Below are 15,491 nucleotides of genomic sequence, written 5' to 3'. Positions count from 1 at the left end.
GCTTGGACAGCGGGCGGGCTGTGCCCTCCGTATAGCAGGAGCCCCGTGGCGGGACACTCCGATTACTTCCCCGGGAGTGCTATGGAGGCTCGCCTCCCCTCTCTCCTCGCTAGCTCCGTTGCCCACCGGGAGCGCTGGCGAGGCGTCGCGGTGAACTTGGGTGGAAAAAGTTGAATTGAGCATTAAACTCCCGAGCGGGTTGACTCCTAAAGGCGCTGCCGCCAGGGAGATGTATGACACCAGGACATGCTCCGTGTTCGTGCTCACTGGGCTCGGTTGGGTTTGGCAGGTGCCGGTGAGCAGGGCGCGGGCGGCCTCTCGGGCTGGTAGCTTTTGTGGGCGGGAAGGGGCACTTTGTTCCGGCCACCCTTCGGTGGGTACCAGCAAACAGAGCCAGGGCAAGCGGGGCACACCGAGGGGCTGCTGCCGCCGGCGGCAGGCTGCCCCGGCCCGGGAGCCATCTTGTGAACGGGGTTGGCGCTGCCCGAGCGCCGCGGGCCGCCCGGAGTCGGGAACGGGCTCGAATCCGGAGCCGCACCGAGCCGGCCGCCGGGGCGGGCGGAGACTGGCGGGCGGCTATCGGTGCCTCCCACGGCGGCACTTGGCAGCAGCCCGCGGGCAGTGGGGGAGGGCGGCTGGGTGGTGGCGGAGGAGGAGGGGAGCGGAGGCGGGGACCAGCCGGCCCCGGCCCGGCCCAGCCCAGCGCGTTGCCCCGGCCGGACACGGCGCCCCGGGCGGAGATGGCGGACGAGCCGCAGAAGAAGTCGCACTTGTCGGCCTTGGTGGGACACACGAACGGGCTCACCAGGCCCGCCTCGCTGACCGCCACCCGCTCCCGGGGAGGAGGAGGAGGAGGCGGAGGCGCGACCGCCTCCTCCAAGAAACTCGTGATCAAGAACTTCAGAGGTGGGTACGGGGCAGGCCGGGCCCTCTGTCCTGGCAGGTGCGCTCGGCCCGAGCTTTGTTTACTGCGGCCCCGGCCGGGCCCCGCCGCCCTATCGGCGAGGAGCGGCTGCGGCGGGGCTGATAACGCCGCGGGCACCGTGCCCGTGTCAGGGCTCCCGGGGACACGCGTGGGGCTCCGTGCGGCGCGGGGGTAGCGGCCGTAGGGAGCGGGCAGGAAGCCACCTTAGTGTCAGCGCTGATTAAAGCCAGGCAGGGTGGTTGCCTCGCTAAAAGTAACACGGGCGTCAAACACGGCAGCCGGGGGATGAAGCGCGGCGTGCAAAGGCTCGGGTGGAATTAGTGACCCCTTTGAGAGTGCCAGAGTTACATGGCCAAGAGCACAGAGGCTTGGCACAACCTGATGGAGCAGCAGCGAGACAGACATTGCTGCTGCGGGCTCCCCTTGGGTGGCCGTTTTCAAACTACCTGTGTTTTACTTCACAGAAAGACCCAAATTACCTGATAATTACACTCAGGACACCTGGCAGAAACTTCATGAAGCGGTGGGAGCAATACAGAGTAGCATTTCTATTAAATACAACCTCGAAGAGCTCTACCAGGTAAGCTACGTCAGGTTTTGGTTTCGTTTTTTTTTGCAAGTAAACTGCTTTGGCATGCATTCAGCATAATGTATTTTGATTTCTTAAAAGCTTTGCTAGATACTCTGTTTCTAGTCAGTTTTTGTTTATCAGTTCCTCGGAGAGCTACCATGATCTGGGCCTATGAAAAAGCAGTTTCTGTTGGAAGGCACAGAAAGCTATTCCAGGGCAGGGCTGAGATCTAAGTCATAGTATCTTCAAAACTCTGCCCACTCAACATGCTGAAAACAGGATGTTACTCTTAACAGGGTTATGAAGTTATATATTTTGTGATGATTTTTGTACATACTATGGTCTCTTGTAAATAGTAATATTGAAGTATTTGATATTATTACATTTTAATATTATACTTCTATACCTTTTGGGGAATTAAAAAGGAATCTTGATTGAGTAGGCAACAAACTGTCACTTTATCCACATTTCTGATTACTGTTACATTTTCATAACAATAAAGATCTTAGTTTTTCTGTTCAAGTGGTAAAAAAGCACTTCTAGAACGCCTGGACTACTGGAGCAGGGGCTGGCGAGGGTAAAAGAAATGGACTCCTGAGCCATTTCTCTACTTTCTCCAATTATGTGCTTTAGTTCTATGTTATTTCAGATGTATGTGCTTTGAGGTATTTAGCTGAAGTTGCAGCTTTTTAGAGTGCTCATGCTATAAAAAAATACTGATGTGCTAAATTGTGCTATATAATGTAAGTTAATTATGAGTTTTCTGTGGGTGCAGGTGTTTGATCTGATCAAATCAAGGTGATTGATGTCCTTGCCAGACCAGGACTGCAAACGTTATTATGTTTTAGAATTAAAATTTTTAAAATGTTTAGTTGAGGTGCAAAGGGGAGACTGTGAGAGGGGAGAAGGCCAGTAGTCAGTACTGAGTCGCTGTTCAGGAAGATCAGGAGAGAACTGACTATACTTATCTCTTTAGTTAGGGTGTGTAATATATGGGTCTAAAATGGCTGATTGTGTAAATGTATATTGACTTAAAATAATTATTCCCTTTAAATTGAAAGCTTGACTGTAATATATGTATGTTAATACTTGCAGTTTTTCACAGTGTGCATGACATAATGCATTTTATTGTTTTAAATTCAGCATTTGAAAAACCCTGCTTTTTCATGTCTAACAAAAATAAAAAACAAAAACCAGCCCACAGATGCTTTAGGTGTTACCTAACTTGTTTTCAGAGGCTCAGAAATGAGATTATAGTAATATGGCTATGAAATCACTAGGGTACATGCTTGAGTTTTGGCAGAAGAGGAGAGATTTCAGATAAACTGTGAAGGGAGAACTGTACTTCTTGCTTTTTCTCTTTGCCTGCTTATTTGTAAAAACTGGGCAAGGCTGATTGAATAGTCCTTAAGGCAGCAAATCAGGAAGATTTCTGCACAGTGGGTGGTGGTGCTCAGTGTGCCTGTGCAGGGACAGGTATTTACTGTTCTGCCAGAGGAATAAAAGATGAGGTTCAGCATCCATTGGAAACCTGATCTGTATTTACAGATCATTTTAACTGCCTGTTGGTTAGCATCGAGTCATCCGCAGGGGAAAATATCTCTGGGTCCATCAGTTCTTACTATCAGGGCTTTGTGGTGGTTTTTTGGTTTGTTTTTTTTTTTTGAGTTTTTATCTGACATTATGGGAGAAAGTGAGCGGCCTGCTAGAGTTCAGTGCACTCAGTGGGCTGCTGTACCAGCCTACAGTTGAACCTTCTGATTTATTTATTTAATTTGGCACAGTGGCTGAGAAGAAACTGAAGAACAACAATGATGAGGCTGAGTGGGAAGCCTGAAGGATACTCCTTTCCAGGCATTAGAGGCCCCATGGGATCAGGCATGAGGTGCTTGGCAGAAGTGTAGTCAGCGAGCAATGGGAGGGTGGCAGCCAGTTTTTTGTGACTAAAATAGAAATGATGTCTGGGATTGATGGTAGATTGCACAGATTTTGATAGAAGTAGCTTATACTTACTTGATGGGATAGAGAAAGTGGGACAGTACAAAGAATTGCTGAATGAGGAGTGAGTGATAAAAATAATGGAAAAAGAAAATTACCTTTGCAGCAAGGTCCTAAATAACCTGAATTGGGGCAGCACTGCCCTTTTGGAGGACATAGAACAGGACAGTGTAGTAGCAAAGAAAAGACAGTAGAGCAATGAAGGAAAAAACTATGGGAGTCCTGACTAGACTTAAACTTGGACGGATGGAGTGGCTATAACATTATCTGCAAAGTGATTGTCTGAATACTGTTTGTTGCAAGTTATCATTTTACTTACCTTAAGACCAGATGAAAAACATAGGCACTGTTATAATTTTGTTTGCATGCTTTAATGTTGTATCAAAATTTTTATATGCATTTAAATAAAAACAGATTAGATAGGTTAGAATCCTCTGGAGCAGAGGAAAACATTTTAGTTGTCTAAGTGACATAGTGCTTTAAATCCTTGGCAGTGTTCTGTGCAATATTGCCTCATGATATAACAGCATTTGATATTAATGTAGTGATCACCAGAACATTTGGTTTTGGGCAGAATTGGCCTCCTTAGTTAACTAAGGATAAATACTCAACTAAATCTTGTGAGCTCCCAATGAATGATTTCAAGTCTTTATGTAATAATTAATGTGGGGTTGATTGTGGGGATTTTGTTATTGTTTGGGATTTTTTCTTAATTATTTTTCCTTTCAGTTTACATACCTTTGCATGAGTGTTTGATTCAGTGGAAATACTTGGGAAGAAATTAGTTGATAAAAAGACAAGAAAAGAGCTATACTCACCATTTAGACAGACTGCTTGAAATATCTAACTTAAAGTTACAAAGAAATTAAAATATTTGGTATGGTTGTGTTCCTGACCCACAAAAGCACTTGTGTGCATACTTAAGAATGCACAAAATGGACCTTCTAGAGGAGTTTTACAGCTGAGCAGTACTGAAGGAGGCAGAATTCTGATAGTGTTCAACAGCACATCTGAAATATGACCCAAATTGTGATGGTGGATCTTGTTTGTGACACAAAATCTAGCAGAATAAAAGGGGACCAAAATCAGGAAAGACTCCTAAAGTCTTAATTTTTCTACATAACTTTGTTTTGATGTTTTGGTTTTGTGCACAGCTTGAACATGTAACGCTGAATTTTTTTTCCCTTGTAAGCCTTAATTACATAGACACAAAAATTTAAGTTGGTTGTTTGTCTCATTCATAATCCTTATTTGGTTTTTAGGCTGTTGAAAATCTCTGTTCCTACAAAGTCTCTGCTACACTGTACAAACAGCTGCGACAAGTCTGTGAAGAACATGTGGAGGCACAAATCCTTCAGTTTAGAGAATATCCTTTTATCATGCACAGAAGTGGTTAGAATGGTTCGTTTAAATAATTTTTTTTTAAAACAAGACTTTGCAAAAAATGCACCAGAAATTGTCAATGTGTTAAAGAGATTCTTTGCTTATATGTTTTTAAATCAGTCATAGGCAACTTTAAGTCATCTGGGTGAATAATTTTTGTGTATTGATGTGTAGCATCCTAGTAAGAATTTATTTATCACTTTAATAGGGATGCAAATTTTACACTAAATCTAGAAAATGTCAATAGGACTGTGAGATTTCTCAGTAGGTATGAATTTTTGTGGCAGGTGAGTAGTGATGCTTATGGCAGCAATAGCTTTAAAAAATCAGTGATTATCAAAAACAACAACAAAAAAATCAAACATAGTGTTCGTGTTTGACCAAAATAACTACTGGTCAGCAATGATGTATCACAGAGGCATTCAACAAGCCTTCAGGTATTTCATGTATACCTTGGGAGGTTCTTGGAAGAGAGCTCTAAGTTCAAGAGATCATTTGGCTGTCTTGGGATGCATGGAAGGATGAAGTTTTATGGTTTACTGAAGTTACATTGCTGGACACTTCTTCTGGCTCAATGAGTCACAGAAGTGGCTGTAGATCTTCTGTGGACACCTGGCTGTAGCCAGCCCTGCTTCCTGAATCCAGTCAAGCTTTACATGCTGAGAAGTTGCTTTACATAATAGGTGTCTTTTGTGTGGTGGCCATGGGCTTGCACTGCTGGAGCAGCAGATGAATAGTCTGTGTCCACCTTGGTGTCCCCAAATTCCTGGAAAATGCCTTAGCCAGCAGATGATAGATGGAAAGTGACATATTGAACAGATATTACAGCACTGTGGCTGCTGGCATTGTTTCCCAGCTCTCTATGGATTTTTTAGCAGAAAATAGTAGAATACAGTAGAAAAGATAGGATAAAGTAGAAAAAACAAGGGGCCAGGGCCCAGAACAAACCTCCTTTGCAGGTGAATGCTTTAAATGTGCTTTGAATTGTGACTCTGCATTCCCCAGGTAGGTGCCTACACTCAGAATAATTTTGGGTTTTTAATGGTACATAGCACCAACTTGACTTCAGGCTATGTGGTTTTGGTTTTTGTTGGTGGTTTGGTTTTTGATTTTTTTGGTGGTTTTTTTTGAGTCCCATTTATAGACATCTGGCTTCTACCTAGCACATTAGTGCAGTAGTGTTTAACATACCTGGTCTTTGAGAGCCAAATCTTATAGTCTTCCTTAAAGTAGTGTACAACCTTTTTTTGCATTCCTGCTTTTTCAGACTTCAGATGATGTTACGAAGAAAACATTTTAAAACTAGTGTTTCCAAACTTTGCTTTCACCTTGCCCTCTTGACAGGGTGATGGTGGATTGGAGGGTTGAAAATTTAATATTTTCCAGGTATACCACTTTGTATCCCAAGGACATAAGATCCTTAAGATTAATCAGATTTGGCCAGAATGAGTTGGAAATGATGATAATGTGTGGGAGAGGAAGGTAAAGCCTCATTTAGATTTACTTTTGAGATACATGAGAACTGTTTTATTTGTAAATAACAGTTGGATCTGTTGTGTAATGAGGAAGACTCTGTAGATTACTTAGGGTGACCTGGAGATGTATATGAAAAGAGTGGTATTTGGATTTGTTGAGGATTATTTAGAACTGTAACTGCTTTTAAGAGATTAGGGTCACTCCTGTTGTGCTCAGTGTGAACTCATTAAATAAACAAAATAACCTCTCCATCCCTCTCACCTCAGTTGGTGACAAACGTGTGTCTGACGCTGGTGGGATTTCTTGTTTAAATCTATATTAAGGTTGCACAGTGCAGCCACTAGATGGTATTACTGAAGAGCTGGGAGTGTTATTCCTTGAAAACACAGGGAGGCCTTTTGGAGAGCTGCCAGCCACTGTGCTGGGCAGCTCTGCAATTAATGGTTTATCCCTGGCAGGCACAGTAGCATTGGAATATCCATGGAGCAGCTTTGCCTAATGGCTGGCAAAGATCATCTCCAGAATATGGTCTCTAAAGATACTGGCAAACTAGTTTTCCTTAATGGATGCTGTACAGATTCTCTGGATAGTCTTTTATTTTTAAAGAAGATAAATAAATGCTGGCAAGATCATTGCAGACAAATGGTAAGTTGAATGTTTGTTCAGAGTATCTATCCTTGAGGTGTGAAATCTGGCTAAAATTAGGTTGTCATAGTTTTAGCTTGGGACTGCACTGCTTCTCCTCCTTCAAGTGTTAGCATTGCTTTTCACTTTCCCTTTTGCTGGCTGAGGGAGCTTCTGTTTTTGAAATGTAGGTTCTGTTAACTCTGACTTTGATAGGTTCATTTAAGGATTGAATATCACTCAAATATATTGACACCATTTTTCCTTTGGGTGGAAAGAAAAACTAACCAAGGAATGATGAAGTTGTTTGCTGTTCATAATTTTAAGTAATTTGGGGAGTCTTTGCTTTTAAATAACTCCAAGAACTAGGTTAACTTGTAAATTTATTTTTCAAAGCAGAGATTATTATCCTGACTATAAAGCTAAAAACCAGAAAGGATAAAGAACTGAAACTTACTTTCTATCTGCCTTTTTTTGTCTTCTACCTCCACGATGATTTATGTTACAGAAAAGGTCCTCTCTGAAAAACACTCTATGAAAACTGTGCCTTTAAGAACTCATTATTATAAGTCCAAACTAACATTTTACAATGAGTTTTTATTGCATTGTCACTTACTTAGCATTGGCTGCTGATGCCCCATATAGTTAAATTTCTATTTTCATTCCTCAAATCCACTGTTCTTTCCTTTCCTGTGAGGTTTGGGCAGAGGTATATGATTTTTATCTGAATTAAAAATGGAAGGTGTTAGGGAAACTATTTGAATTCAGCAGTCTGATGGAAAGAGTTAAAGATACTGCCTTGAAAATGTAGTTAGTGTGAACCTGTGTTTTCATGAAAGGGCTTTTGCTGTGAACACTGTTTGATTTAATTACTTCTAAGCTTTTTTTTTTTCTTCCTTAAAGCAACAACCTGTAGCAAGTGGCTCTCTTGCCCATGTGCTGGGTTAGCACTTGTGCTATTTAAGAAAAAACCCCACCTTTATTGCTGTTTGACTTTAATATGCTTGGCCAGTAGCTATATCAGCCTGAGAATTGCTTCAGGGGCAATGAAATCCTTTAGGAAAGGAGTAGGTGGAATACAGCTGGGAATAGAAATCTCTGTCTGGCCTGGGGGGAGTTCCTGACATCTGGAGTTACGCTAATGCTAAACTGAGAGTTGGGCAGCCTTCTTATGAACAAAGGTAAAAATGGATTTTGAATGTAAAAGTCTAGTAAGCTACAAAACCACCTCCTCCTCCCACTTCTTTATTGAAAAAAATGATACATTTTTATACCTTCTTTTGACTGTTGGATTTAATTTATCTCTGTCTTTCTTATGAATTTGGCAGCTAGCTTTTACTATGAAAAGATCTGTTGCACAGATTATTACTGTCTTAGTTTAAACCTTTGTTTGTTGTTTTGGGTTTTTTTGTTTTAAAGCAGGAAGCATAGCAGCATGCTATTTCAGGGTGTTTACTGACTGTATTGGAGGTACTGTTTGAATAGTATGTCAGTATACTGATATATGTTTGTATATCACTGGTATAAAACTCCTAACAAGCTAATAAAGATATTTAGTTAATAGTTAAGAATTTGAAAACTGTCTTGGATGTACTTGGGAATACCACCAAGTAATAGTATTAAATTCAATAGATTGCATACCTGTGTCTGTACAAGTCACCATAAAATTTTAAAATACCTACATCAGTAAATGAGGTGTGTGTCTGTGATGTAGTTTTTTGATGTTATTTTCTAATTTAAAATACCACATGGAGGTGAAGAGAAAAATATTTTCTTTATATGTTTCAGATCATGATCAGAAGCATTTTCTTATTTTTGGATCGTACATATGTGCTTCAGAATTCAGTGCTTCCTTCTATATGGTAGGTATCCATGTAAGTATTCCTATAATCTTGAGAGTGTTGATGTGCTATTACATTTGCAAAGATTGAAAATAAATTTTTCACATTATATTTGATAATAGATCTCTAAAATTTTGTGTCAGTTTATGGAGATGCATGTGTCGGCATATGTGTGTGTCATGTCCTCCCTCCCCAGGAATACTCACTATCAAGGGTGGGTAAAAGAGGAAGGTCTGTGAACATGGGCTTCAAAGTCAAGGTTTGTGTGTGGCTGTTGTTGTCAGAGCCTGATGAGGCTGAGTCTGTAGGAACCTCCCCTCGACTGCTGCTTCCCACCTTAGCACTGGCCCAGCATTACAGGTGCTCCTGGTTTTGACAAAATTCAACATTCAGCTTCTTGCTCTGTTTTTTTAAGTGAGTCAGATACAGTGACAGGGTGCAGATTCTTTGCAGCTCTGGTCACTTGATGATGCTTTTGTACTTTCAGCTCACCATGGTCACATCTTTGGGCATTCTGCTTTAAAGCATCCCCCCTAAGGGGCATTTTACATCATTCCCAAGCAAACAAACCCAGGCTTTGCTAAAAATTTCTGGTACTGTTACTACTTTATCTGAAGCACCCTCCCCACCAAAAAAAAGGTAGATAAAGTAATGAAGTAAGAGCATGTCTTTTTCCTCCCTGGCTGGCTGCTGTGCTCTTGTGAGTTCCTCATGGTGTCTGAAGAGCCTGGCATCTTTCTCCAGCCTCTTGCTTGTCCAGTGGACACCTTTTGTTCCCGGCTTCAGCAGTTTTCCACCAACTGTGTTAGGCTTCTTTTTACTAAACATTGGTGATGAGGTCTGTTCATACTTTATTTTTCTCCCACTGGTAAAATTCCTTTTATTGAAATCCTGATGCATGTGAAGAAGTCAGAGGTAATAAGTTCTATCTAGGATTGCTCAGATTTCAGTATTTAACAATTGGCTGCTTAATGGCATAGAGGCACCATTCCTCATCATCTTAGAATGAAACAAGAATCTGATAGAGCTGGTAAGATCCTAAAGATATAAAGAATTCATGCTTTGAACAAAACTTATGAATTACACCTAGAATGTCTGATCCAGGGAATTTTATATTAAGGTACATGATCAGTTTTGTTTGGTTTTTTACTTAATGAGCAGAGAAACTTACAGTCTGTTATGTGAAAGTTGGACAGGCTGGTAACAGTTCTCCACTGAAGTGTATGCCTCTGGTAGCATGTGATTTGGTATCTTTAGGATACCAATATAATTCTTGTTACAGTTTTGTTAGAGGATGGTATCAAAAAGAGTACACACACCATTAATGTATTTTTTCTGAATAATATATATACACACCATATATTTTAAACATATGTATGATTTTTTCAAAAGAATCAACAGTGTGACGAATTTTCAATATTTACATAGGGATATGGGGCTAGAGTTATTTAGAAACCATATCATTAATGACAAGCAAGTTCAAACCAAGACTATTGATGGAATTCTCCTGCTGATCGAGCGAGAACGAAATGGTGAAGCTGTGGACAGGAGCTTGCTGCGGAGTTTGTTGAGCATGCTCTCAGATCTGCAGGTGAGTACAGCCAAATTCACTAGTAACAGCTTGGTTTAGAAACAGTGTGGATTGCTGAGTCGTGTTTTGTACAAAAATTATCCTGTTCACCTAGTAAATGTGTGTAAAATCTGGCCATTACATTGGTATGATTGCCTTCTTTACCCCATGTGCAGTCTTGTACTGTTTTTAAAAGACACCTCTTGGCCTGTTTTCCTTAGCAGAGGTAATGGCCTCAGATCTTAATAGATTTGCAGTATTTTGTCTGTCTTAATCACTCACTGTCTCGTCCTAATGCCAGATAAATGTAGGAACAGAAAAATCCCTCTCTGTCACTGTAAAAAGGTGTCACTTTGGAGTCCAGATCTTGGGTCTATAGCACAAAAACATCACTCTGCTGGCAACTTCTTAGAAATGCTGATGATAGAATGGGATGCCATATTAAGGCCAAGGTTTTCAGATCATGTCAAGCTGCAACTTACTGGAACTTTCCATGAGCAGAGATAGTAAGTAAGTACCAAGGACACTGACAAGTGCTGTGCTTCTGGCTTCCACATAGGTTGTCCTTGAGTTAAGGCTGCAGAGCAGAGATAGTAAGTAAGTACCAAGGACACTGACAAGTGCTGTGCTTCTGGCTTCCACATAGGTTGTCCTTGAGTTAAGGCTGCAGCCTTGTGTGATCTGCAGTGAAACTTTGGAGCTATCCTTCATTCCTAAAACCTGCTCAGGTTGCTCCATTTCAGAGTGGCAGTACAGCATTACAAAACTGGCTGAAGGCTTGAAGGAGTTTGAAGAGGCAGGCTACATAAAAAAGCCCTTTCTTGTTAGGCAGCTTACCTGGTTTTCTGCCTTTCATGTTAATCCTCTTGACTTTAATCTGTAGCTTCCTCTTTCATCCCAGAAAAACGATTCTGTTTGAGAGAGAAGCCATTGAAAAAAAAATTAGGTTTTTGAAAGTGATAGAATGGTTTGGGTTGGAAGGGGCCTTAAAGATCATCTGTGACAGTGTTCACAGGGGTCTTATGATGAGGGAAGAGACAAGCATCTGACTCTGTATTTCAAAAGGTTTGATTTATTATTTAATGGTATATATTACATTAAAACTATACTAAAAGAATAGAAGAAAAAGTTTCATCAGAAGGCTAGGCTAAGAATAGAAAGGAATGATAACAAAGGTTTGTGGCTCGGACAGAGGGTCTGAGCCAGCTGGGCTGTGATTGGCCTTTCATTACAAATTATCCACATGAGACCAATCACAGATGCACCTGTTGCATTCCACAACAGCAGATAATTACTGTTTACATTTTGTTTCTGAGGCCTCTCAGCTTCTCAGGAGGAAAAAATCATAAGGAAAGGATTTTTCATAAAGAGATGTCTGCAACAATCATCTAGCTCCAACTTCCCTGCATTGGGCAGACAACCTTCAACGAGGAGTCCTTAAGAGATAAAAAGGGGTCAGAATGTAATGAATTTTACAGCTTTGTGTTTTGGAAAAAATATTTTCTTCTATTCTTCCACCACACTCAAGGAATTTTCCCTTTTTCTTTTCACTGTCCCTCTATTTATATATGAATCCATAGTTCCTCAGACTGTTATAACATTTTCTTTATGTAGTTGTTCTTTCTGGCTTATTTCCTTTCTATAGTAAACTGTTAGTCATTATGCAGAGATTTTTTTTTTAATGTCTATGTTGTTTGGTGCCTCTTTTTGTTATTGGTGCCTTTTTTGCACACCTCATTTGTTCCCTGTAGAAGAAGTTCACCTTATTTGATATAATTCATTTTTCCTGGGCCACTGAGAGAAACTTAGCAGATCTGAAGATGTGTTACTCAACATATTAATATTTTACTGATGACAATTACCTGGTTTGTGGTAGTTGGAAGGAGTTTTTTGCTACAGAAATATGAGTGGGAGTTTAGATCTTGGGTGAATTGGATGTCATTGCTGTGCTGTGATGTTGGGTACTGGTGGTGGGCTGTGTACCTTAAACAGAAGCCTGTTAATTTAGACTGTTCAAGTACTGATGACTGAAACAAGTTGTTGCTGCTCTGGGAAGCTAGTTCTGAACTCAGTCATTCTGAAATCAGTGGGCAAACAGAAAATTTGTTAATGTAATGTTACATTGACATTTCCTACAGCTGTGTACTTCCTTAAAATTTTACTTGCCCTCTTACACCTGACTAACAAAAATGATGCTGTTACTGTGAGCTTAATGTGTGTAATTACACTGGTTTCTCGAGCCAGGTGTACAAGAAATCATTTGAACAGAGGTTTCTGGAAGAGACAAATTGTTTATATGCTGCAGAAGGCCAAAGATTAATGCAGGAAAGAGAGGTAGGTGCATGTGGTCAATAGTGGCTTTTATGTTAGTTTTATCAACTCTGGGATTACATAAGAACTTTGGTTGTGCCATGGTGTATTATCCGGTGAAATTTACTGGTACACAGGTATTCAAAACACAGTATGTTGATATGGACCATGGTATTGTATCAACAGGGCAGACCCCAGGTTGTACTGGAATTTGATAGATACAATTCTGTAGTAAGACAGTGACATTTTTGTAGCTAAAGTCACATTATCAACTACAGTACCTTTAATATGAAGTAACATTGATTAATAAAAATACAGATTATGTAGTACATAACATTCTGGTGGAATAGTCCTTTCCAGTTAATGTACTCTTTTAAAAATGTAATTTAATTGTCATGGAACAAGATTAGCTGCCTTTCATACCTCTATAGTTGAACTGATCATTCTCTTGTCTTGTTAGGTCCCAGAATATCTTCACCATGTTAATAAACGTTTGGAAGAAGAAGCAGACAGAGTTGTAACATATTTAGATCACGGCACACAGTGAGTACAAATTTTATTTTTTTTACTGTAAGTCAAGCATTCTTCATAAATCAGTATGATTATCTATGGTTGTAGAGACACTGAGATAATGTCTTCATTATCTTACAGATAGTATCTTGTTGAGAGTGCTTATGAAATAGCTTGTTTTTTTAAGACTGGTTTTATCAAAAGTTAGTTCCTTAAAATAAAAGTATATTTTCAGTAAGAAAGAAGACATTTGTTCAGAAGTACTGATTCTGTATAGTGCATTTAAAAAAATTGTATAAGAGCTCAAATTTCCATTATCAAAACAGCAACTGATTTTAGCCATTCATGAACTGATAACATCTTTAACCACAAATCTCTTGAGGGAAGGAAAGACTCATTACAAAAAAAAAAGCAAAACCACAAACAAACAAAAACCCAAACAAAATCTGAAAAAATCCGGAAGGGCAGAGGTCATGAGTATCATTTTTAAACAGTCCAAGGTGTGAGCTTAACAGTGCATCAACTGCTGCCAATGCACTGAGTGAGGTAGCTTGTCCTTTTTCATGTGGGTTTTAAGTAATAGTTTGTGTTTTGTTAAATTAACACGTTCCTGCAGGAACTGGCATTACATAAATCCATATAGAATTTGTCTGTAGCAAGTGGTTGCTTTTTTCTTTAGTTAAGAATGTGACATTAAATTTATTGGGTTTTAGTCTTCTGGAGGATTTATTGGCATGTCATTTGGTGTTGAAAATGATAACTGAATAAAAATTATATTTTATCTTCTTCAGACATTTTATATAGATGTATAGATATACACATATGTGTGGTGTGTGTCATGGCACATATTTGAACTTGGATCTTCCTGTAAATGCTGATTGCAGGGTGACTAGCTTTTTCTGGTGAAATCACTCATATTGAAATATGTGGAACTTTCTGTTTATAAAGTTATAGCAAATATATGCATTTATTTACTGTTTAGGTTAAAAAAATAGGTTGATACCATTGCATTTTCAGTCTCAGTAGACATCAAGAGCTTGCATTGAATCTCACCCTTAAGGGCTTAGAAACCTACTTTTAGTAGGGTTCATGCTAATTTTCTCCCCTTGCATTAAGAAACAGCAGTTGTTAAAATTAGAGCACTTGAGTGTTCCTGGGACCATATTGTTTCTCTGTGTGTGCATGGAAACAGCAGAAAGGATGCTATTTAGCAGGATAAAGGATGCTGTTTAGTTGCAGCTGGCTTGATCTTGAGATGGAAACAGTACTTCTAGGACAAACACCATTCCAAATACTTCAGACAGCACCTGGGACAACACAAGTGTGTTGTTGCAGCCCACAGGGGGAGTCCTTGAGCCCAGCAGTACATGCTCCTCTGGACAGCTGACCAGTTTAAGTGTGTCACCTCGTCAGTCAGTAGGTGACCAAGGTACATGGCTTTGAGGTCATACAGAAGGTACCTTCTGACTCCTTCCTTAGCCAGGATAAATACTGATTTTGATTGCTTGCTAGGATGTAGTGCTTTGCCTCTTGGCCTCAAGCAGGTAAATTGTCCCTTCTCCTGTACTCAGAATAGGTCTTGCAGGGCAGGGGGTGGTATTTCATACAACCCTGTTGGAAGCAGCCAGCAGCTGCAGATAGCAGCAGTTGGAAATGGCAGGAGATATGGAAAAATGGCCATGTGTGTTAAAAACAAGGGTCTGTTTAAACAGCATTTCGTGTTCACTTATGACCACTGAAGGGAACAACTAGAGGAAATGTATGTGATACCCTGACACTCTACTGAAATCTGCCTGTTTTCAGCTCAGTGTATTTTCTGAACCTCCTGGCATTTGTCTTTGTATCTCAGAAATACTTGCAGTCTCTGATAGGGATTCACATCAGCTTTTCTGTCTGTGCCAGGCTTTGACAAAGGTCTCCACGGGTGCTAAAGTGCCTCCTTTTATGTCTGGTGCCCAGTAGCATTGCTGATGACCCCAGTTCATTCGTTGAAAATAAGTGATCTGTCAGTTCCCTTCAGCCCCTTGCTGCCTGTTAATGGTATTCCTAAGTCTAGACATTGCAGTTGTCTCTCTTGTAGCTGCTGCTGCATGTTTTGGTCATCCCTGCTTCCTTCTCTGACCCTCTCCAAATGAAGGACCTGAACTGGTGTGTTGTGTGGAAGGTCAGGCATGTCACTGATGGCTGTTTCAGGAAAGAGGGTGTGTTAGCAAAGGTACCCTTTGAGCAAAAGTGTATCCTCCTACAGGAACGGCTGCCATCAGTCCAAGCTGAGCCCCTCTC

General features: G+C 40.7%; 1 protein-coding gene across 1 annotated transcript in view; it reads left to right on the top strand.

Annotated features, from left to right (window-relative positions):
• The first annotated feature begins 654 nt into the window (after window positions 1-654).
• The window catches only part of CUL4A (cullin 4A), a 38,032-nt gene continuing 23,195 nt past the window's right edge, over window positions 655-15,491 (top strand). Inside the window, exons 1-8 of the mRNA XM_074535916.1 lie at window positions 655-906; window positions 1,390-1,505; window positions 4,757-4,861; window positions 6,930-6,998; window positions 8,766-8,839; window positions 10,247-10,409; window positions 12,633-12,722; window positions 13,159-13,241. Of these exons, the coding sequence (XP_074392017.1) occupies window positions 741-906; window positions 1,390-1,505; window positions 4,757-4,861; window positions 6,930-6,998; window positions 8,766-8,839; window positions 10,247-10,409; window positions 12,633-12,722; window positions 13,159-13,241 (866 nt within the window). The 5' untranslated portion in view covers window positions 655-740. The remainder of the gene's footprint in view (window positions 907-1,389; window positions 1,506-4,756; window positions 4,862-6,929; window positions 6,999-8,765; window positions 8,840-10,246; window positions 10,410-12,632; window positions 12,723-13,158; window positions 13,242-15,491) is intronic.

This window comes from Zonotrichia albicollis, chromosome 2 (genome assembly GCF_047830755.1).
Source record: "Zonotrichia albicollis isolate bZonAlb1 chromosome 2, bZonAlb1.hap1, whole genome shotgun sequence".
NCBI lineage: Eukaryota > Metazoa > Chordata > Aves > Passeriformes > Passerellidae > Zonotrichia > Zonotrichia albicollis.
The sequence above is the reverse complement of the archived record's forward strand: the minus strand, read 5'-3'. Positions and strand labels throughout refer to the sequence as shown.